We start from the raw sequence: 24,171 nt of genomic DNA, 5'->3' as shown, positions 1-24,171 counted from the left end.
ACCCATTTTTGTTTCCACTTCCTTGATATTGCTGGCATAAATAACCAGGGTGTCTTTGTGTATTGAAACAAGCTCTGACCTGGTCATCCAGAGGCCAGGGTTCTATCCCTGGCTTAGCCATTAACCAGCAGTCCTGGGTGAGCTGGTACTGGCCACCAGGCTGGTGCTGGGCAAATGGAGGTGGAAGCAGGATCCTGGTAGGTCCTTTCTCCCTGAGCTCCTCTTTCCTCACCTGCCACGTGAAGAGTTGATCTTTATAGTTTTTCCAGACTTAAAATTTGTTGATTCTAAGTTTCTTCTTCAGCTCAAAAATATAACCTCCTTGGGCATCTGTACTTTTCCAGTTTAGACATTTTTCATGTATATACCCCCTAATAAAATCAATAGAACTAGATGATGTTTGAGTGCTTATTATATGCTGCGTACTCTATCTTACGTGGGCTATCTTCTTTAATTCTCTCCTCAGCCCTCATCAATGGCTTGTTTCCACTTTGTGTATATTATGAATAATGTTACTATGGACATTGGCGTACAAGTTTTTGTGGGGACATGTGTTTTCAATTCTCTTGGGTATATATTGGAAAGCTACTTTGAAAGAGTTTAAGCAACATAAAGGGCAAGAGATCTTGTTTGCATAATTCTTTGTATGTTTCTTTCTAGTTCCCACTAGTGGCTGACTTGTTTCATGATGACAAGGATTCTGTTCCTGCCTCCACCACATCTGGGAAGAGCTCATCTTCAAAGATCAACATTCGCTCCTCCAGACCCCCCCTGAAAGCCCCCAACAAGGAGCACAAGAAAACCGTGGGCCACCAGGTCAGCCCCAGGCCTCGTGGCAGGAAGCTGCAGGCTGTGGCACATGTGGCAGGGCTGGCCTCTCTCTAGATGAAGGATGGCTGCAGAGTCAGGGGGAGGCCACAGTCACCTCAGCATCTGCAGCCCCAGCCACCCAGCTCAATCCTTCTGTGTTCTTTGAAGAAGGAAACCCCAAAAACTTCTCTAGAGGGAACTGACAGGAGAAAGAGGGGAGATGGCTGTAGCCCCAAACAGTGCATTTAATCCCATGGCAGGACCATGTTAGGAGACCATAGTCACCTTGTGGGAGAGGCAAGAGGGTCTAGAAGTCTGCAGGGTGGAGAGGTGGCCTAAATAAGCCTGGGGACCAGAAAACTGAGAAACAACTTCTGCTGTGGCATCTTCATGGGACTTTATGTCCAATGTGTCTCCCAAGAGAAGAGAGTGTGTGCCAAGCCCCTGGTGACCAGTAACTTTTCTATTTCTGTGAATTTGCCTATTCGGGACATTTCTCATTAATGTAATGATTTCCAGGATGCCTGGCACTGGATGCCAAGGCTCCAGGGCCTCAGGTTCAAGAACAGGCTCTGATCACAATGATTATCTTTCTCCTATCTCGTAGCACTTGCTCGCCTTTCATCTTATTTGATCCACAGCACTGAGTTAGACACATTAAGCACTAGTCTCTCCCCAATTTGATTTGAGGAGACCTGAGACCAGAATACAGGAGGGGCTTGATTTTGGTCATCTGGCAAGGTGGTAGTGTCAGAGCAGGTCCCTGAATTTCTTCCCATCCTTCTGGATTAACAATAATAATCAAAATAATAATAGTGACAACGAATGCTTCTACCAGTCTATGGGCATTTCTTTATGTTTATTATACATCCACAAAATGTTAAACACATAACCAGGCACTGACTTTTGTCTCCCCAGTTCCGCACATCCCTGCATCTTCTCATGGAGACCCTGAACGCCACAACGCCGCACTATGTCCGCTGCGTTAAACCAAACGACAAGAAGCTCCCCTTCCAGTAAGTGCCTGTGCGAGTGTTAGCCAGGCTCCTTTCTGCTGGGGTTGGGCTGGTCAAGCCCAGCCTTTACATGTTTCCTTGGAAGTTCAGGGGGAACAGGGACAGGCACAGTCTCACAGGGGTCTGCGGTCTTCAGCATGATGAGTAATTGCTCTTACACTCCCCAAATGGTTTATACACTGAATACAGCCCACAGACATTTACCAGGTTCCGCCTGTCTGCTGTCCACAGGATTCAAGAGGATGAGAAAATCTACTTCCCCGTCCCATGTTGCTTATGGTGGTGTTGAGGAATGTGCACACTTGGATCAAATAGAGGACCACATAAGAGTGTGCCATTAAATGCAGGTGTGAGTGCGTCCCACAGCAAATGTTTAATTCAAAGACGGGAGAGTTGCTGGATTGGCCAGGGAGGGCTTTTTGCATTGAGGAAACTTGATCTCAAATGACGCGTTGAGTGATAAGACATGTGGATGGTTCTATTTCCACATCCCCTCTACCGCTGAGCTTCCAGAGTGATCCACACTTGCTCACCTTCCCCTCACTCTTCAGCCCACTTGGATCCAAATTCTGCCACTACTCTTACCTTCAAAATTTTCTTCCAGTTCTAGCTATGCTCCCATGGTAGAGCTCACCTAAATCTATAAAATACTGGTACTTCAGTATCTTTGTCCATCTCTGATTTCTGCCAAATTCCAGGCCACTGTTTCTGTATGCCTACTGTAGCTTCATTGGCCAACTCACATTCAACATGTCTGAAACCAGACTCCTCATCTTTTTACCCCCCAAAATGGTTCCTCTTTGTTTGGTCTCTCTTGTAGTAAATGGCATAACCATTCCCTAACATCTCATCCACCCACCAAATCTGATCTTCCAAACCAGAAACCTGAGAATCGCTCTGGACCAGTGGTGTCCAATAGAACTTTCTGTGATGATGGAACTCTTCTATAATATGCATTTATCCAACATGTAGCCATGAGTCACGTGTGGCTATCGAGTGTTTGGAATGTGGCTCATGTGACCGAGGAACTGAATTCTTAATTTCACTTTAATTGCATTCACATCCCCATAGGTGGCTAATGTCTACCATATTGGACCACATAACCCTTGGTTCTTCCTTCTCCCTTACTCCCCAGTGTCCAATCATTGTCAAAGTCCCATGGAGTCCACTTGGAAGTTTCTCACACTGCTCTCCCTTTTCTCTTCCTTCTACTATCACTTGTTTCAGACTCTCTTCATTTCTTGCCTAGAATACTGCCCTAAACCTTTAGAACAGTCTGCTACTTACCTTTGCAGCCTCTTCTTCCAATTCCCTGAGCTTCCACACATGCCATTCCCGCTGGCCTGAGGACTTATATTTTTAAATTTTTTAAGCACTTTATTTCCATCTTTCCGATTTCCTTTTTGGTCCTGGCATAATTTCTTCCTGTGAAATAATTTATTTTGGCAACTCTGACTCTCAGAATGAATATCTGAACTGCCCTCTCCAGTTCCTATCATTTAATGAAGCTTGACATCCACTCAGATGGGCCTTGTGCTGGAAAAGGTTAGGAAGACAATATTGAATCAGCCTTCTTTGAAGCATGCTGATTATTCAGTCTTTTCTCTTCCTTCAGGTTTCTGAGACATGCTTAGGAATTCCCCCCATGTGGCATCTGTTTACCAGCTGCCTCCAGAAGAAAAGAGACTGTTCGAAAAGCAGCATATGTGAAAGACTTAGATTATGTGTGAAGGGCAGGAGCGATGTGCTGGCCCAGGGGGAGGAGAGTCGAGGGCTGGGTACCAGCTCTGCGCCCAGCCATCCATGACCTTGGGCAGTTCGTTCATCAGAACCTGGTGCCTGCCGTGTGCCAGATTCTCTTGGCCGGGTTTCCCATCCCGAATGAGAGGAGATGCTGGGGACTTTCAAGGGGACTTTCTAGTCCTAAAATTGCATTTTGCTAAGACCCTCCTTTGCCTTCAGGACCAAAATCTTCCTCCCAATAAAGAAAGTGGGGAGAATACTGAACCAAGACAGAAAACCTGGATTCTAGTCTGGGTTCTGCTGCCAAGTGTTTGGCTAAACCCAAGCTAGTCCTTTACCCTCATTGTCTCATTTCTTCATCTGTTAATTGTGGTTAAAAACTAATTGTCTTGATGGAAGAATTCAAGGAGATAATGAATGGGGATTATCTGGGAGAAGAATAAAAGTTTATATGATTAAAATATATAATGTTGACATTCTAGAAAGGAAGTGCTGTATCTTTCCTCCCATCTCCTACGACTGGGCTTTCTTAACCTCAACACTCTTGACATTTTGGGCCAGGTGGTCCTTTGTTGTGGGGCTGTCCTATGCACTGTAGGAAGCTTAGCAGCATCCCTGGCCTCTATCCACTAGATGCTAGTAGCATCCCCTCTGTTGTGACAACTAAAAATGTTGTAAGACATTGCCAAATGTTCCTTGAAGGACAAAATCGCCCCCAGTGGAGAGCCACTGTCCTACACTAAATGCTTTCATGGCATCTCTTGTATAAAAGTCTTTGTCCCTCTGCTTCTTCCTTTATTCAGAAACCATCTATCATACCAACTACTCCCTGGGCACTAGGCCAGGACAGGTGGAATGACAATAAGGCTCCTTAAGGAGTTGCCAGTCACAAATAACTGATGACAACATAGAAGGGACTGTCAGTGGGTCTATAAAAGTGCCGCGGGAGCAGAGAGGTGAAAGAGCGATTAAGTATCCAGGGAGGAGGTGACCTGGGGCAAGTGTGATAATCTGGGATGCTTTGTAGGAGGAACTGGAGAGGTCTCCTGAAGGCCAGTCCACTGGTCTCGGAAGGGGCCATCCTGAGAGTCTCAGGGTCCTGAAGTGAGACTGCAGAATGCCACAGAGCCCAAAGAAGTGGGTGGGGAGCTTGCAGCCTCTGCAGAAAATCAGTTAAGTGGCGCGTGACTGCTGACGCAGAGCCCAGTTCTAACGCTATGGGATTCTCACTCTGCGTCCCGCAAGCTCCCAGCTCTGCTGAACCTGTATTTTATTGGGAGGGGAAAGTATAAACCTGGATTTCAGCAGTTTGGCCCTATATATCTTTGGTAATTTTTCAGTCCAGACTTAGATGTTGCCTGTCTGCACCATGGTCCTCCAAAATTTAGTAGGTGGAAGGGCGATTTTTGCTCCCAGCCGACTGACAACCAATGCAGGGAGGCGGGTTGAGAGGTGCATTTGACAGTGAGTTTTCTTTACTAGTGAGGAGATAAGATTAAAATACAGAAGACTGGCTGGGTTTACTTTCCCCCTGGGGGGTGTGAACATGGAAAGATGATGGCAGTAACTTCTTTGTATAGTGTCTTTTTGTTCTGAGAGCATGCCTCTCTTACATCATTTGATCATTATAAGAAACCAGTGAATTATAGATGGAGAGATATTCTCAGCTCCCATTGAATGAATGAGGAAAATGAGTTACAGAGAGATTGTGTTTTGCCCAAAGCAATACTAGCTGTTAGTGGCAGAGCTAAGGCCAGACCAACTTCTCCACTGCATCCTTGCTCATTCCCCCCAGCCCCCACAGTGGAAGAGAATGTGCAAGGAAGGAAATGATTTTGTTGAGGTCATCAAGAAGCTGGGAAGAATGTTAAAGCTGAGTTCAACAATTATTTGCCAAATGCCTTCCATGGGACCACCCTGGTGGGTGGAGGTTCCACAAGAAGACTGAGACAACACGTCCCCCCAAAGAACTTAGACTACACTGCATGGGAGTGGGGGGCTTACACTCAGCAAGCCACATCTGGCTGTTAGACAGGCCCCAGTGCAGAGCTAGGTGCCCAGTGGTCACAGTCCTGATACAGGGGTACCAGAGCAGAGAGAGACAGGTGTGCTGGAAGAGTAACAGTCCTTTAAAGGAGGGAAGGGTCTCTCAGGGTGAATCAGCTAATTTTTCCACCAAGGAAGCAGTGTTGGTCCTGGAGGAAGTAGGGACCCTAGCGAGACCCACAGCCCTCAAAGGACTGGAGGTCACAGATACTTGCCAAGCACGCTGCCCATCCCCACCATGTGCAGTGGATTGAATTTGACCCTGTAGTTGTGCCAAACAGAGGGAAGAAGCTGATAGCCAGCCTGGGAAACACGGCTGCTGCCATCAGGTGCAGAGTGCCTTGAGGGAGAAGCCTGCAGGCCGCAGAAAACCTTTCCCAAAGCCCTATCACATTGACTTTGCGTTCGTAACTCAGGGCCCAACTGACACGCCTTAGAGAAGAGAGGAGCAAAACCGTAAACAGCATGGCCTACCTCCCAAAGGCTCCTCGGGTCACTCGAGGTCACAAGCAGCCTTTATGTCCTAAGGAGCTTCTTATGAGACTGATCGCTGCCACCGCATATTAGTAATGTTCTCCTTGGATCCCAGAACTGAGCTGGCATCCTGGGGAGGCCTCAGAACAACTACTAAGGGGATGGCAGAGTGAAAGGCTGCAGCCCACAGCAAAGTCTCAGCACGTGTGTTTCCTTCTGTTTCCTCTCATCCTGTATAGACCTATTTGGAGCTTTTTCTCTACTTAGAAAGATGACATTAACTCCTCTGAAGTAACCCTCTTATTCAGGACTCTGCAGAATTCAGTGCTCAGTTGTGCCTTACACATTCCAAGTGCCGTAGCGTCTTGGGGCTGGAGTAACCAGGAAGACTTTATGGAGGAGCTGGGTGTCCAAAGAAGGCAGGACCTGGGCAGGCAGTGGGAGACATGAGGAAGTCAAAGCGAGCACAGGCCTGGAGAATGTGGGTGTCTCCTGGGACACTGAGCCCCAGGACTGACGTGGAATGCAGAGGGTGCCTGGAATTAAGGTTAGCTCATGGTCTTCAGTCACTGGAACCTGCCCACTGCTTTCCTACTGCCAAATGCTTGCTGACCCAGGCCTTTCCAGGGCACCATCTGCCTTCATGGGCTTCTGGGTTCCTGGCCCAAGTGCAACTGTGCATGAGAGAGCCACGAGGACTCAGGGCTAGACGGGTCGTACAGAGCCATGGGAGGACAGAGAGGGAGTCTCTGATGGAGAGAGATGAATTGAGAGTGGCAGACACCAGACCAGATTCTTCCTGCAGAGTTCCAGAATCCTGAATGGGCCCAGCTGCTGGGAAAAGGAGACCTGGGGTTGTCAGGGAGGGTGGCAGACTAGTGTGGTGAGAGGTTGCCCACTGGCCATTGTGGATCCTGGAGGTAAAGAAGCTGTCAACTGCATTTATCCAGCAGGGCAAGCAGGCTGCCTGACTGTCCAACCAAGGTGTGTGCTGGAGCCAGTATAATCCCAAAGATGTGAGAGTAAGCCAGGTGGGCCTCACCCCTGCCCTCCCACTTCCCAGAGTGGAACGAGCAAAAGAGGCATGGCCCTTGGCCTTAGCTGGGCTGTAGAACAGCCAAAAAGAAAAGGAGCATTTATTTCTCATCCTTTCTCACCGAATGGGGCAGTAGTCTTAGCAAATTATGAATAGTGATCAATTCTAATTCAGCATAATTCTTTCTCTGTGAAGACTTCCTGGTGACTCCAGCCAACCTGCCATCTTTCCCTCTGGTTTCTTTCAGCACTTTTACTGTGTTTGTCACGTACTGCCTTGTAGTATACCACTTCTATACACTTTTCAACTCTGCAAGTGTGGATACTCTTAGAAAGCCCAGACTGTGTCTGACTTTTTATTCTACATTATCCTACTCAGTATATATATTTGAATAAATACTGGGTTTTCAGCGCTAAACTTAGCATTTTAGGGCACGTGAGTTGTTGAAGACATGGCTCATATCTCTAAAGATGGGAAGATAAACTTCACTTCTTAACTGAGCAGCTGTCATGATCATAGCTGACAATACATGTGCTTGTACCAGGCGCTGTGGTAACTGCTCTCATGGGCCATTACATTTAATCTTCACACTGACCCTATAAAAGGGATCCTATTATTATCCCCGTTTTATAGACGAAGATACCAAGGCCCAAGGAGGTTATGTTACTTCCCCAAATTACACACGCAGCTGGTACATGACCACGTCACAATTCAAACCCAGATCTGCCTGGCCTGAAACACTCACCCTTTTAACTCCTGAGACAAACAATGCTTGTGGTGCCAACCGTATACAATTTGGCCACTGAATTAAGGTAGATGCCCCTGTGGGTGGAGATAAGCAGGGACAGCTCTGGAAAGGAGGCAAGAATGAGTCTTGGAGGGTGGGCAGAGTTCAGGTAGGCAAAGCAGAGGAGGAGTATCCAGGTGACAATAAGAATGTGCACAGAACAGAGATGCTGAAGTGGCTTGTGTGCCTGCCTATCGATGTCTTTTAGTCTCTGCTTGGTCCCTGACCTGGAGCTCAAGGGTGCACGTCGGTCTGTACCTCGGTGCAAGAAGGGGTCATCCTTCCCTCTCTCCTGCTGTGTTTCTTTGCCAGCATGGCCACTCATTGCTTTTCTTGTTGTTTCGCAGCTTTGACCCAAAGAGAGCAGTGCAGCAGCTCAGAGCATGCGGGGTGTTGGAGACGATCCGAATCAGTGCAGCCGGCTACCCGTCCAGGTAATGTGCCCACCAGCCGCGCCCTCCAGCAGCAGCCAGAGTCTGCCTCCCCAGGGAACCCTCCTATGTGCTGTCAGCCAGGGAGGGATCCTCCAAAGAACTTCCCAACACTGAGGGCCCAAGCAGGATGCTGGTGGATGTGAGAATGTCAGTTTGGTCTGAGAAGTGTGGGAGTCAACAGTGACATTCTCTGGGGCAGCTTTTCAAATTCCAAATTGGCGTTGGTGTGGGTGATGAGCTAGCTAGAGTTGCAAAAGAGGTTTCTCCTTTGCTTAACTCCCACCTCATCCCCTTTACCTTTATTTTTTCTCCACTTTTTTATTGTGGTAAAATAATAATATTTACCGTTTAATCATTTTTAAATACAGTTTGGTGGTATTAAGTACATTCATGTCATTGTGCAACCATCACCATGATCCATCTCCAGAACTCTTTTCATCTTGCCAAACTGAAACTCCATATCTGTTAAACACTGCTCCTCATTCCCTCCACCCTCCAGCCCCTGAGAATCCCCATTCTGCTTTCTGTCCCTATGAGTTTGATGGCTCTAACTACATCATATAAGTGGAATCATACACTATTTGTCTTTTTGTATCTGGCTTGTTTCAGTTAGAATAATGTCTTCAAGGTTCATCCATGTTGTAGCATGTGTCAGAATTTCCTTCCTTTTTAAGGCTGAATAATATTCCATCGTATGTATATACCACATTTTGTTTACCTATTCATCTGTCAATGCACCCCTTTGCTTCTTAGTATAGAATCAAATCTATAGTGGAAAGTACAATTTCTTTGAGTTAAAATACAGCTATTGTGATCTAACTTGCATTGTGGATAAGCCATTGAGTCACACCAGCATCTGTTGAAGCTATGACAAGACTCTGGATCTCCTCTGGACACTTGCCTGAAATAGGAGTGGGGGGGTGGACGGTGACCAACTAGCTCTCGTGAAATCATACTGCGTACCAGTGTCACATAGGCTAGACATCTCTGCCATGAATTGGAGCTGCACAGAGCCGTCAGGGACCTCCTATCTGAGGAAGTCTCGTATGTATCAGGAAGCAGAGGGAGCCAGAAATGGGGCGGAGGAGATGCACTACAGGCCTCCCCTCCTCCCTGCCATCTCTCCACCTAGCTCTTTCCTACTGCAGTTGAAGAACCGCTTCAATTGCAGTGGTTAATTACCCAGAAACAACTTAACCATCAACAGTTCCCAAATGTTAGGCCTGGGGAGGAAGTTGCTGATGGAATTAGGAATTTGCGTTTGACCTGGAAAGTACAAAAACTGTCACTAATCTTCAACATCTAGGCAGCTTTTCAAAACCCAGCAGTTCAAGCATCGTTCAGATTGATCTGCTCTAGCCAGGACTGAAGGCTATTATTTTCTTTTCAACCACATCTCTCCCTATTTAGAAGAAAGACAGGGAGTATCCTGGGGCTCCATCTCATTTTTTGACCTTAGAGTCTGAAGACAAATAGCTGACAACTCCACTATTAATGAGGTGGGCCATGTTTGTACTTCTTAGATGAAGGCTGTGCATTCCTTTGTCCTGTCCGCCCTGTGGTGTCCAGCATCAGCCTTTGTATTGAGGGAATGGGGCTCAGGCCACGGGCACAGTAGTTCAGTTTTGAGTTCAAAGTACTATAGTCTGGCCATTAGATCGCCTTTCAGTGACTGCTCCAAGCACAGGGTTCCGATCAGGCCTAGTTCATTCAATTTAAGAGCTTGACAGAGACCTTAGGGAGCTGCTGAGCCACTGATTTTCAAACCGTGTTCCATAGGCAGCTGGGCTCCACTCCTGCTCCCGGCTCTTCCATCTGCTGAGCTCCCGGAAAGGTTTCTTTAGTCCACCACCTTTAGTCCACTGTTTCTCAAAACGGCATCGTGGTGCGTTAGTGAGTCAGTGGGTTGTGACCAATATCTTGTTTTTTTAATAAAATAACTTGTTGGAAAATATAAGATGGCAATTTGTGGTAGAAAGGGCATTGTGGCATGACCTGACTGCAGTGTTGCATATAGGTATGGGTGCGTCATGATGTAAAATGGGCTTTCACTAATGAGACCCAGAGAGGAAGTGAACTGCTCAAGGTCACCAGCTGGTTGGTGGCTGAGTTAGGACTAGAACCACCCGTCTTCCTCCGCTAGGCAGTTGTGGCCAAGCATCTTACTGCTCACATCAGTGAGGTCTTGCCATCCAAACAGGTTTATTGGAGGAGTAAGGTAGAGGGTGGGTCCTATGGGACTGCCCCCCACCCCAGGGGTGGGCCTAGACCTGAGGCCTGGTGTGAAACTGCTCCCTGCTCTCTCTAGCTTGCAAATAAACGTCCAGACTGCAAAACTATGGCCTGGGCTAGAGCCACAGGGGTCCACTGGTTGAACTCTGGGCTTTGGAGTCAGGCCTGGATTCCAGAGTCAGCTCCCATACTGCTTGGCTGGGTAGCCTCAGGCGAGTAGATGCATCTCCCTGAGCCCGGTTCCCTTACGGTTAAGTAGAATGATTGTACTTACTCTATAGGTGGTTGTATGAATGGGATAATGCATCTGAAGTCCTCAGCACAGTGCTGGGCACTTAAGCATTTAATAAAATGTTTATTACTCCTCCAGATATGAGCAAGGAGTTGCATCCTTATGGGCATAATTATCTGGGTAGAACATATCGATACTAGGAGTTTCTAGCTTTGTTTTTGTGAAATCTCGATGTGGGATCACCCCAAAAGAGCATTCTGAAGTTCCCAGAACTCTCCAAGCGATTGAAAAGGTCAGTTTAAAAATTGTCTGAAGTCTTTTAAAGCAAACTAGAGCTAAGATGTCCCAGGTTAAACTATTTAGGGTCATTGTGCAAGAATCTTAGAGATCGGGGTCCTCACAGCCTTACCTCTGCCTCACGGAGCAGGGGCCCAGAGGTGAGCAGAGAAACGCAGGTGCTCATCTTTGTGTAAAACGCGCTATCCATGCTAATGGTGGGCTTGTCAAGTGGGAGACATGAACATCGGGACCATGTCAAGCTGGGAAGAAACAAGAAGCATATAATAATGAGATTTTCTAAAGCTGGTGGAATCCTGGGGACCCTTCTTAGTGTATAAGGAGCCACCTGTTTCGTCAAGAACTTTCCAGCAGAATGAATTGTTTAATGATAGGACAAGTGACTTGCAGAGGGTGTGACTCTTTTCTTGGAGAGCGTCAAGGAAAGGCTCGAAGTCTGGGTCTGACCTGGCTAACCAGAGACCACACTTCAGGCAGGGGTCCTTGCATGGCTCTGCTACCTCTGATTCACCGATCGAGCTTACTCACAGCCTCAGTGTGAAATCAGTGACAGCGTGTGACACTCACACTCCTGCAGGTTTTGCTGGCACAGTACAAAATGATCTATTTTAAGAGGTGGAAGAGGAAGTGGAGTTTTACTTCTGTGGGCTCACATGAGCTTTATGTAGAATGGGAAGGTTTTCTTGCCATCATCGTATCCTCCTCTCCTGCCAATCTGTCCTACTCCACGTCTCTTCCCGTTTCGATCATCTAGCTCTATGCCAATTGCTGTCGGAATTAAGGATGGAAGGTACGGCCTCTGCCCACCGGGAACTCACAGTCTAGGAGGAGTGATACAAGTCTAAAACAGAGAAGAGCATAGAATGAGGTGCAAGTTTGGGAGGAGCCGTGGCTTCACAGAGGAGGTGAAATTTGAGCAGAGCCTTGAAGGGTGAGGAGGATTCCGATTGGTAAGGAGGCCATGGGAGGACACTGCCAGCAGCATGGTGTCCAGGGACGGAAGGGATGATAACTTGCTTTTCCTGTCCAGTGCTCAGGGAAGAGGCTTTCTCTGCCAGCTCTGGCCCCGTTCCTAATGTTGAGTGCTCCAGTCGTAACAAGCTGAGAGGCCAGCTGTGCATTTCGCCTCATCCGGACTACTCTGCCTTGGCAGCTAAAAGAAGGCATTCCCTCCAAGACTTCAGACCCACATGGGAAACGGCTCCCCTCCTGTGCCTTCCACCTGGCTGCAGTCAGAGTTGCCCACAAACTTGCAGGCCTCTTATGGGGCAGCTGATGGGTGTCTTTCCCTGCCCCCCTAATTAGTTCAGACTTCTCTGGAGCAGATTGTTAGAAGGGCACCTGTACCTTTTGTTTTTGCAATTGCAGGTCTTGTGGAAACTGTAAGGAAGGAAGGAAAGACTATATTTCTGGTATCACAAAAACTGTTACTTAATGCTGTCATTTAAATGTTTGGGCCTAAATCCAGAACACTGCCTTCCATATCCTCCTCACATTTGCTTGCTTACAGATTTTGCTAGAGGGTCAAAGAGAGGATTCCCTCCCCAAGCTGCCATTTGGAATGTTAACTTTTAGAAAGAGGCACCATAGTTTTCTGGCATTTTTGTTAGTATTGGGATGGAGTTGAATCATCCCGTATTATTTTTTTTAGACCCCAATCCTCTTTCACTGTCTCCCCGCGGCCAAGCCACAGCACCTAGGGTGGCGTTTATTTGGAAGATGAGTGGTGAGGGGGAAGGGCTCTGGGGCAGAACTGCCACACCTGTAAGCCTCTGACTGCACACATTGCCTAATTTCTGCACCTGCCAACCAGGGTAGCTATTTGGAGTGACCTCACAGGTTAAAAAAAAATGCTAACTGCTTCATCCAGGAAATTGGTGTGTGTGTGCCGTATGTAGGGATAAAGCAAGTGATGTTTTACAGATACCGTGTGCCCAAGAAGATGTTAGCTATTGAAGGAAATACACAATGTCATGTGTGCTGCCTCAGAGTGTAGAGATGAGCAGTCTTTTTGTTGATCTGACTTTGAGAGACCTTCGTGGGCCCAGAGGGACCTGAGCAGATTGGAGGTTGTTGCAAAAAGAATCCAGCTCCTTGGCTGCCGAGACTCAAGACAGCAAAGTGGTTTCACTTGCATTAGCTTGTCAGGAAACTGCACAACTTAGCACAGCTGTTTCCAACGGAAACTTCAACTTAAATGAAGTTTCAATTTAATTAAACTTCTTTAATTAGAGGAATTAGAATTTATACCGTTTTTTGACATTCCTCCTATTTAAGTGGCCTGAGGGCAGATATAACTTTACAGAGAAGAAAATGGCAAAGAAAAGAAAACGCATGGTCCAGGATCACAGGGACTTATAATCAGTGGTCCAGAGGGCAGCCCTTTTCAGCTGGGCATTTCCGGCCAAGTTCCTGCATCCAGCCTACTCATGACACAGAACTCTTAGCCCTGTTCCAAAATTAATATACGCCCAGTGCCGCCAAAGGCCACCAAGCTGGAGAGGACAAATGCAGAATTGCAAGCCAGCAGTGGCTCTCTGGTGCTCCCTCACCCCGCCCTCAGGCTTCAGTATACCTGTCTATTTTTATCTTTCCTAAGAATTATGGCTCTCAGTGAGTCTGATTTAAAATGAAAATGTATCATTCAATTTGAAATGTGCTGCAGGGGCTAAGAAATATGTTCATTATCATGTCTATAAAGCACTGTGATAAATGCACTGTCCAGGGAGAGATGCTCGTCCACGTATCACCCAGCTCCCCCTCAATGTGTCTGATGCCTGTGCAGTCATCTGTCTCCCTCTTCAGGGGTCCAGAGCAGCTTTGTGTCCTGGAGGAATTGTGAAGCAAATACCACTTAACCAAAAAGAGTCTGTGTGTGGGACTACTTGAATATGCAATGTTTATATTGAAAAGAAAAACTCATCATAAATATTCACTTCATCTCATTTTCTTCACTTCAGAAAAACTCAGTGGTGTTTCCGAGATTTCTACTCCTTCCCCAGTTTCCATCCTCCACACAGAGTAAATAGTGTAGGATTGTAGGACTAGACGGAGGCTTGAGAAATTGCCTGGTTCATTTTCCCATTTAATCATGATTAAACTTAGACACATAGTTACTTGCCTTGCTATTAAAAATCCCACAGAGAAAGAATAATGAAGAACTTGTTTTGGGGTGAAATAATTCTTTATCTCAGGATCTTACAGCCTTTAGTTCTGGCTCTTTTGCCTGAGAGCTGTGCTCAGTTCTTAGGGTCTGACGTAGGCTCTCACCCAGGGCTGCGTATCACGGGCACGTGGAAGCATTTAACAATTCAGAAGCCAGGACCCCACCTCAGACCTGTTATGTCAGAATCTGCGGCTGTGCCTTGAACATCTGCCTTTTGGCAAGGTTTCCCCAGGTGATTTTTTAAAATGCATCCTGCCTTAAGATCACCGTCCTGGAGGCGAGTGTTGGTCACTGGGTAGACCACGTCTAGGCAATGCTGGGTCTCATCAGATTTTCCTCTCTCCTCGCTTTATGTCTTGGCTCCAGCTCAAATCCAGTGGGGAAGAATTATGATTCCCTCCGCCTTGCAGCAAAGCTTGGCAACTTTCAGACCTGGGGCCACCTCTGGGGCTGAGCCTGTGTTCCCCGGGAGGCCCAGGACATGGGTGCAGCATAGAAGGGGAAGCAAACAAGGGGTATCTGGTGGGTTGATCACCCTGCCACCTTTGTGCTAGGAGCCCCTCTCAGTGTCAGTGCTGAGATAATGACACAAATCCTGTGGGTATATGTTAGTTTACGAAGGCCACCCACAAACCTCATCTCATTTGCTCATCACATTGACTCTTTTTATTGAGTTGTGTACTGAAAAATTCACCCTTTTAGGGTGTGCAAGTCAGTGGTTTTCATTATATTCACAGAGTTGTACAACCATCACCACTAATTTCAGAATATTTTTATCACCCCAAAAAGAAACCCTGTACCCATTAGTAGTCACTGTCTCCTCCCCGCTCCTCCTAGCCCCTGGCAAGCACTAACCTACTTTCTATTTCGATAGATTTGCTTATTCTGGATATTTCATATAAATGAAATCATGTAATGTCTGGCCTTTTGTGTCCAGCTCCTTTCACTTAGGATAATGTTTTCAAGGTTCATCCATGTTGTAGCACGAATCGGAACTTTATTCCTTTATATTGCAGAAACTACTTCATTGTAAGGATACACTACACTTTATTTTATTCATTCATCAGTTGATGGATGTTTGGGTTATTTCCACTTTTTGGCAAGTAATGAATAATGCTGCTGTGTACATATTTTTGTGTGGACATATATTTTTATTTCTCTTGGTTGTATTTACTTAGGAGTGCGATTATTGGGTCGTATGGTAAATCTTTTTGTCCTTTTGAGGAACTGCCAAACTGTTTTCCCGCAGTGGCTGTACCATTTTACATTCTTACCAGAAATGGATGAGGCTTCCCGTCTTTTTATTACAGCTATCCAAGTCCAAATCCAGGGAGAGCAGGACTAAGTGTGAGTTGTACCCCTGAGGTCGCTATGACTCCATATAGCATGTGGATATAGGGTGTGAAGTAGTATCCCATTGTGATTTTGATTTGCATTTCCCTGATGGGTAATGAAGTTGAGCATCTTTTCATGTGTTTATTGGCCATTTGTATATCTTCTTTGGAGAAATGTGTGTTCAAATCCTTCGCCTACTTTTTAAGTGGGTGATTTATCTTTTTGGTGTGAGTTGTAGGAGTTCTTGGTATATTCTATATACTGGATCCTTAACAGATATATGACATGCAAACATTTTCTCCCATTCTGTGGGCCATCTTTTCACTTTCTTGATGGTTTCCTTTGAAGCATAAAAGCTTTGTTCCTTTTTTTGCGTTTGTTTGTGCTTTAGGCGTCATATCTAAGAAACCATTGCCTAATCCAAGATCCAAAGATTTACACCTATGTTTTCTTCTAAGACTTTAAGACTTAAATCTGTAATCCATTTTGAATTAATTTATGTACTATATGATGTGAAATAGAGGTCCAGCCTCATTCTTTTGCATACAGATTCTAGTTGTCCCAGCACCATTTGTTGAAAAGATCACATTGACTCTTGAGGTAAGCATGGTAAAGGGGTATCACCTCCAGTTTACAGATGATGAACCGAATCCCATAAAAGTTAAGTGATCAGATTAAGTCCTCACAGTTAGAAAGGGGTGGAACCACCATCACTCTCCCATGGGTTAAGGACGCCTGCCCTTGTGACTCTTTGAGAAAGTGCCTCTCTCCTCTTGGCTTTGGCCTCTTGAGTCCCTTTGAAAGTTTTGTCTATCTGTGATACAGTTCCAAGGAAACCTCTTGTATCCAACATCATTTATTTCTCTGATAGTTTGTTACTTCAAAAGGGAAAACAAGGGAAGGAAGTGTATGGTGCATGGTGGCCATAGTGAAGGTTATTTCTACAACTCAATATCCAGAGTCTTTTGTTCCTGGTTAGTGGACATCACAGCATGGCTAAACACCTCTTCCCACAAACTTCTCTTGGCCTGTGTGAGACATTGTGGGGGACGAGGCCCCAACTGGGGCTCACAGGTTCCTGCAAGGTTCTTGAACTAGAAAAAGGGAAGCAGGCTCCTTATGTTCCATATTGGCATGACCAGGATCTTTGACCTAAGTTGAGTGTCACAGGGCAGTGGGGTATCTGAAAGTATAGGTTGACCCACCTAACCCTGACCTGAAAGCTCTGATGGATTCTTCACCATTTTCTAGGAGCTCTTATGATAACCTGACATGCCATCTTCAGAGATTCTTCTTTGTCACTTGATGTCATAGAGATTGCGAGACTGAGAGCCTCATACCCTGGTCTTACTAGAGGGACTCTCAGAGCTTGTCTAATCCAGCCAAGCGCCTCGTGAGAGAAGCTACCCAAGAGAAGGGAAGCACAAAGTGCTACCCCTTTGGCAGATCCACCCGTCTGTTCACACTGGTCCATTGGGGGCCTCTCAAGCAGGCGTGTTCTGCAGAATGTTACCACATGTAGATGGTTAAATCCAGCATTGGGCTCCAGATGGGAATGCAGTCAACCAAAACATCACCCTGCTGCGTTTGCTCCACTGTTCACAGCAGCTGTATTTACCACACGCTGTCATGAGCCCTGAGGAACTTGTTAGAAGGAAATGTCTTTCCATACGAGGTGGGGCTCTGTTAAGTGCTTGCTGGGCTCATCCTGTGTGGACTTTGCTTGCTCCTTCTGATCTCCCTGTTTGTACCAGGAGCTGTCACAGGTCCTGGGCTTTTCCCACACACCGAACTGTGACTACTTTACCATATCGGGGCACCTGTTCCCCAGCAGGCCAGAGGCACACAGGGTGATGCAGGCCTTTATTCCAGAGAAAAAAATTATATTGAAGTCTAGGATAGTCAGCCAGGGCCCTGGCAGACAAGTCCAAATCCAGGGAGAGCAGGACTAAGTGTGAGTTGTACCCCTGAGGTCGCTATGACTCCATATAGCATGGGGTTGGGGCCATGGTTTGGATCTAGTAATAGACTTGGGATGGGAGCTCTTCTCCCACTATTAATAAGAAACGGAACGGAAAAACAGCCGGGCCCAGAATTGGCTTAAAAGACACCTCCAGGCCAGCGAGCCACAGAGCCATACTGCGAGTGGGAGAGGACGTCTCCAGGGCCACCTGAGGAGGGCGGGAAGAGCGGGGAAGGAAGCAGTGGGTTCACACTGTAGAGGCACTTGGCCATCACGGTTGATTGTTCTCAAGAAGAAGCTTTCTTGAACCAGAACTACATTCTGCAGTAAACATTTTGCAAACGTTTGGGAGCATTTTTGGATATCTCAATGAATGGGGTGGTAGTTAATGGTCCAAAGATGCTCTGTGTCCTGTATTGTGGGGCTGTCCCAAACACTAAAGAATTGTCTTCCCCAAAGCCAATAGTGACCCCCTTGAGAAACACTGGTAAGAGAAAAGCTTTAACACTAGGGTTCCAACTATTTTGCTGATAAGGAAAATAGCAATTTTTTAAAATGTAATAAGTAATAAATAATAAAGGTACCTTATTATGATAGGTACTGGGAGATTTAAAAATATATCAGAGGATGACCCTGGCCAAAGAAGGCTCAAGTCTAGCAGAGAAGCTAACACATATTCAAAAAATATCTATAATGCAAGACGGAAAGCTCTGTGTCCCACATGGAAACAGGAATAGCTAAAATGCTGTAGGAGGGGAGATTCCATCGTGGTGAATAACCCCAAGGGGAAATCCTGGATACCCTGTGGTCTTAACAGGTAGTCTTGCCCAACATTTATGTGGTCACAAAAAATCTCCATTCAGAGAGCCCTGCCACATCAGAAAGTCCTGTTAAATTGTACTTCTGGAAAAAGAATCACATGTTCTCTTTAGCTTCACTTTGAAGATTTTCCCCTTAGAGCTGAGGGATCCTTTCCTGTGAGGAGTTGATCTCCGAGAGCACAGAGGTCCATGGAAAAGGGGATCCACATTTGATTCCAGGTCCTTCAGTAAAGGACGCTTGTACATGCACAGACCCCATAGCGAGCACATGCCCCTTTTGGTACCTCCGGAGAGGGTGCCTGCCCAGGCCCTTCTCAGTGGACAGTGTGCCTCCTTCAGGCATCCTCCCCCCTCGGTGGTTTCACCTTGGTGCAGGTGTCCAAAGAAGCCTTTGTAAGAGAAGGGGAGGGGTCTTGGGCAGGAAGGGAGAGTGATTTAGATCTTCAGGAAGCGTTGTAGCCTTCCAGACACTCCACATCCATGAACTTACGGGCTCCTGAAGCCCTGGGAGGGACTTCGTGAGCTGGGTGATGTTCTCTCTGTTCTGCGGATCGGGAAGGTGAGGTGTCCAGGCTGTGAGTTGCCTGAGTCTCGCCGCTGGTCAGTGTCAGAGCAGGCTTCTCTACTCTCTGCTTGTTCTGTACCGGCCTTGATGCCTTGGCAGTCACGTCTCCTTACTCTCTCCTAATTCCTTTGGCCCTGTAATCTCCCTGAGTTACGGAACTGTCAGCAGTAAGAGATTTTTCAAATTAGAAGCATTTAAGGTTTTTTGCACAGCTAAATGCTGCTCTAATTATTACCCTGGAGAAATTGCGAACTCATAGGAAGAAATAAGACAAGTGAGTACACAAATAACCGTAATGCAGAATGTGGGAAGTGCCCTCAGAAAGTCACTTGGAAAGTGCTGAGCCCCTGTCAAGGGAGAGCCCACACCTCAGCTGTGGACAGGAAACTCGTGTTACAAGAGGCAAATATTGACGAGTGGGCCTGGGGGATAAGGAGACTTGGACTTCTTGAAGCCCTTTTTATGTGTGCATTGTTCCGTTTGATTCTTACCCAAATCCATCTTACGCCACGTGGAAGAACCGGTAGACAGAATGGTCTATGTTTAAAACTTGGGGGCTGGGGCAAAAAGAGCCTGGAAAAATTCAGTAGCATTTTGCATATATTAAAAACAGAAGGAGCATCTGCCCTCTGACCCTGGGCCTCCAGTATTAAGATCAGTCAGGGCTTCAGAGTTTTCTTGACATTTATTGTGCATGATTGAGATAAATGAAGCAGCATTTAGCTAGATAAATAACCTTAAATGTTTCCATTTTTAAAGCCTCCTGTTAGAGATGGCCGGTAATTTGGTGGGTTTGGTTTGTAGTCCCTCTACAACTGAAGAGCAGTAAACAGTTTCTGCTCAGGGAGTAAGTGAAGGGCAAAGGGCAACAGGAGCCTTTCCCAGGCCAAGAGGCCGTGGGGTCTCCAAGTGCCCTCTGCCCTCCCTCCTGAAGGGATCCACTATCGTGAGCCTGTTGAGCAGAGCCGTGTAAATACCCAGCCAGCTCTTAGCAGAATAGGTGCTGTCCTTTCCCTTGTGCCATTACATTTGTGACAGAACCAGTTGAAAAGGTAAGAGGCACGGAGACAAAGTAGATTAGCGGTCACCAGGGTCTGGGAGGGGGGAAGCATAGAGAGTGGATGATAATGGGTGTGGGGTTTCTTTTTTGGGGTGATGAAAATGTTTTGAAACTCAATATTTGGGATGGTTGCACAACTATGCAAATAGACAAAAAAACTATTGGGTTGTACACTTTAAAAGGTACCTTTTATGGCATGTGAGTTAAATCTCAATAAAGCTCTTATGAAAAAAGAAGGTTGGGTTCAACCTCTAATCAGCCATTTTATGTAGAGGGGAGAAATAAGGGGAAAATGCCATTGTGTTATTTGCTCTTGCACTTGCTCCCTGTCTGAGACCCGTAGCTATGTTAGAAATCTTCCACCAGACGGAGTGAGTGCTTACGAAGGTTGGGGCGAGGCGGTGAGCTCAGTCTGCATTTTCCTTCTCATCCCAGGGAGTAGAAATGAGTGGCCTGGGAGGGAAAAGAAGGCTGGGAGACAGACTGGCACATGATTGTGGAGCACAGGGAGAGGAGCTCTGAAAGAACCGACTTCCCAGGCCCATCGTGTATCCACTGCTCACCAGTGGTACCTGATATTCCACGGTACTCATTGTTGTGGATAAAATTTCTGAAGGACCCCTTTTAAAGGCAAATTTGCTGCAGGAGAAGGGATGCAATCCATTGACTCTCCATTAATACTTTAGAATGAGGGGGATTATCTGAGTAACTGGACAGTCGCTCAGCAATATCGCAAGGTGATGGAAAACGGTAGATGCACGGTCTCAAGGCAGCACAAAAATGACTTTCAAATGAGCAGTGTGGACCTAATGAGCATATGCACCTAAGCTGGGATGTGTGTAGTGTAGCATCTCCTGATGCCTCTGAGGGCCAGGCTGGAGCTGATTGAACACCTCTGCCCAGGACGCAGGATGATGGGGATGGATGGGCTGAATTCACCTTCAGAGGGATTTAGACCAGAAATTCAAAGTCTCCTTAGAGTAGAATTGCACCGAATTGGAATATACGATTATCTGAGGCAATTGTGAGCATCCCCTGAAAACTGAGACAAGAAGCAAGGAATGTCAGAGGATCTGTATGAATTGAGATAGTTTTCAGGAGAAATGGGGTAGACCCTGCCTAGAAAATAGGGAATTTGCTCATTGAGAAGGTTGCATTTGTGGAAGTAGAGATCTCAGAGGCCAAGGGATACAAGGGATAAACTTAGGCCCTCTTAAAGATTCCCTTCCAGAACATACCGAAACAGCACTTACTTATAAAGGTAGTGGGATTATAAGTGCTTCTTATTTTCTTTATGTAAATCACTGGATGTTTATAGTGGGTCTACATGCCTCTCATGATCAGGGGAAAAAAATCATAAGCAAAATCTACTTGGGGAGGAAAATGGTTTCTTCTAAACTATACCAAAATGTGTGAATAGTGTTGTCTCTAGGGGTTAGGGTATGGCCTCTCTTTATTTGCTGATGTATACTTTTTGGCATTAAAATAAATGTTTACAGTGAGCAGTGTTTGTTTTGTAAGAAGAAAACCAACGTATGAAAACCAAGCTGCATTCCAGGTAAGGACTCACCGTGGCAGAGTGGACCGCCACGTGCTCAGGCAGAACCTCTGTGAGCGATTCTGCCTCTGGTTGGTCCTCCCAGAGGAACCTCCAAAACTCTCTTTCCCTCAGTCTTCAAGCCACAATTCTGTAAATCAGCGACACACTGAAATTCTCGGAGGACGTGGTGGAAGGACAAAACACCCCAGATTGTTTTTTGCTGCTCTGAGAACAGCCTTATGCTGGAAACATTGACCCCGTGGGGCGCTGTCTGAGATCACTCAAGGCGGGACATGTCACCTGACACATGTCTGCTTTCCCTGCAGGTGGGCCTACCATGACTTCTTCAACCGGTATCGGGTGCTGGTCAAGAAGAGAGAGCTCGCCAACACAGACAAGAAGGCCATCTGCAAGTCCGTCCTGGAGAGCCTCATCAAGGTGAGCTGGCACATCCTGGACGGCCAGGGCTCTGAGAAAGGCTTGACCAGAATGCCCTGAGCCTTGGGCAGGGAGGTGTTAACTGCCCTTTTTGATCTTCATCCTTATTGAAACTGTCTGAGATGTTAATCCGTTCTCCTACATCAATGACTGTAAAAGAAAAGCCCCTTCACGTATCTAGAGTACCTCCTAGCCTTTTTCACATCTCAGTGCACATAGAAAATGAAATTATTTGTACAGCCCACTGGGGTTTGGGATGAGGCCCCTCCTGGCTACAAGCTGCTGGCCCCAGATCTCCGGTTTCTCCATAGCTCAGCCCACCTGCCTGCACTGGTGCACCCAGCCGGGCGCTCTGATCTGCAGCCTGGGCACAGCCTGGAAGCCTGCGGAGGGGAAAATAGCTGTCTTCTCCTGTCTTCTTTGTTGTGTAGCCCTCCCCAAGATGTTTGTTTTAAATAAGGCAACAGATTTCACTTAATTAAAACAACCTGAACTCACACCTGACACCTGAGACTAGAGAACTGTAAAAGCAGAGCTACTGGGGGCCTTTTGTGAGGGGCAGATCCTTAAACATTGTTCCAGAGTATTCTGGGATTACAGCAGAGTATGAACACTGATCTCAGCAAAAGGTGAAATTATATCAAAACATCTTCCTTTTAAGAAGGTAATAGAATTAAAAATGTTTAATGTTTAATTATTTTGCTAGGAAAATCTATTCATCTGGAGTAGTTCATTGCTAAATGATCAAGATTTAAGGTCGTGTTATTTAGTAAAAGTGATGGTTACCCTCTGAACATCATCTTAGCTACTCGAGTCTGTGGTTGTAGGCAGTGCAGAATGTCGTGCTAAAGATTTAGTAGAGAGTGAGAGGATGACAGTCTCATTGTTGAAGGTTGCAATTAGTTATTTGGACTCTGGTTAATTGAAATTTTTACTGTGGTGCCTCTATCAGTGTCCGCATTTTAGCCTCTCAGTTTTAATGGATAAGAAAAATCTGTCTTCAAGATCAGCTGATTCCAGTCTTTACCTTTGTGGGTACCAGGAGCTGGCCTCTTAGTGTGTGGTCAAGGTGCACAAGTAGCCCACTCTGCCATGTGGCTGCCTTCTCCTTTGTCCAGGGTCAGACTTCCACTCCTCCTCTCCCTTTGCTGCATTTCTCCAAGTTTACCAGCCGAACCTCTGCTTCCCAAACAGAGGGCACTCTAGAGGGGCCCCAGGCCAGACTGGCTGAATCAGCTTCCACCCACTCTGCTCCCCTCCAGCCAATGGGACCAACTACCACTGCCTGGGGCCTGCCCTCTTGATGTACTGAGGCCACTGGGCCTTGCATGGCTCAGCTGCCCCTCCTGTCCACTGATGAGGAGCTTGTCAGCATGTAGCTTAAATGCCTACTCTGCCTTCCTGCTTTCCTCAATCCAGCACTGGACTCTAGTACTTTGTGTCACTCTCCGAGCCCATAGCATGTTGTCCTGTGTTTTTGCAGAGAGCAGTCTTTGCATTGACACCTCTCCCCTAGTTATGAGCACTGAACTTAGCACATGGAAGTAACTCACCAAACGTGTGGAATGAATGAACAAGTGAATTGCCTAAAGGAAGATTATATGAATACATGCTGTTTCCTCTGCCTAAAATGCTTTTTTCCTCTTTTCCCTGTCTTGTCAAGTTCTATTCTCCTTCTAAACTGAACTCTAGAACACTTTCTGGTCTGTGAAGCCTGTTCCCAGATGGAGTTAGTTACTCCATCTTCTGTTGGCCAATAGTATTCAACTTCTACCTTCCATTATTGCATTTTTCCCCTTGTATTGTAATTGAGGGTTTCTCATTTCACCAGACTGTAAACATCTAAATGGCAAGAGTCCCGTTGTCATTGGCTTCCTGGCACGATTACCGGTTGTCACAGGAACTGAGTTTGTGCAGGTGACTGTGTGGCTGACTAGATGGACCTGTCATTACTGGAAACCTGCCATAATGGCTCACAGTTATCAAGCACTTAGTAGGAGTCAGACATTTTCTAACTGCTTCATGCGCTTCATCTACTCCTCGTGTTGTCTTTTTATGAGGAAGATACAAACATGACCCCCTTTTACAGATGAGGAAACTGAGGCACAGAAAGCTGATATAAATTGTCCAAGGTTGCACAGGTGGACTGACCCAGAAACCCCCGCAGTCTAAACCA

The 24,171-nt window shown here is 46.4% G+C and overlaps 1 protein-coding gene across 5 annotated transcripts in view; it reads left to right on the top strand.

Moving 5' to 3' along the window:
• The window catches only part of MYO5B (myosin VB), a 348,428-nt gene that overhangs the window by 249,483 nt on the left and 74,774 nt on the right, over positions 1-24,171 (top strand). For all 5 annotated transcript variants that reach the window (XM_070221084.1, XM_070221085.1, XM_070221083.1 and 2 more), the window contains 4 exons: positions 661-816; positions 1,729-1,826; positions 8,260-8,346; positions 21,884-21,995. In XM_070221084.1, coding sequence (XP_070077185.1) covers positions 661-816; positions 1,729-1,826; positions 8,260-8,346; positions 21,884-21,995 — 453 coding nt within the window. The remainder of the gene's footprint in view (positions 1-660; positions 817-1,728; positions 1,827-8,259; positions 8,347-21,883; positions 21,996-24,171) is intronic.

The sequence above is a fragment of the Equus caballus genome, chromosome 8 (genome assembly GCF_041296265.1).
Source record: "Equus caballus isolate H_3958 breed thoroughbred chromosome 8, TB-T2T, whole genome shotgun sequence".
NCBI lineage: Eukaryota > Metazoa > Chordata > Mammalia > Perissodactyla > Equidae > Equus > Equus caballus.
The sequence above is the reverse complement of the archived record's forward strand: the minus strand, read 5'-3'. Positions and strand labels throughout refer to the sequence as shown.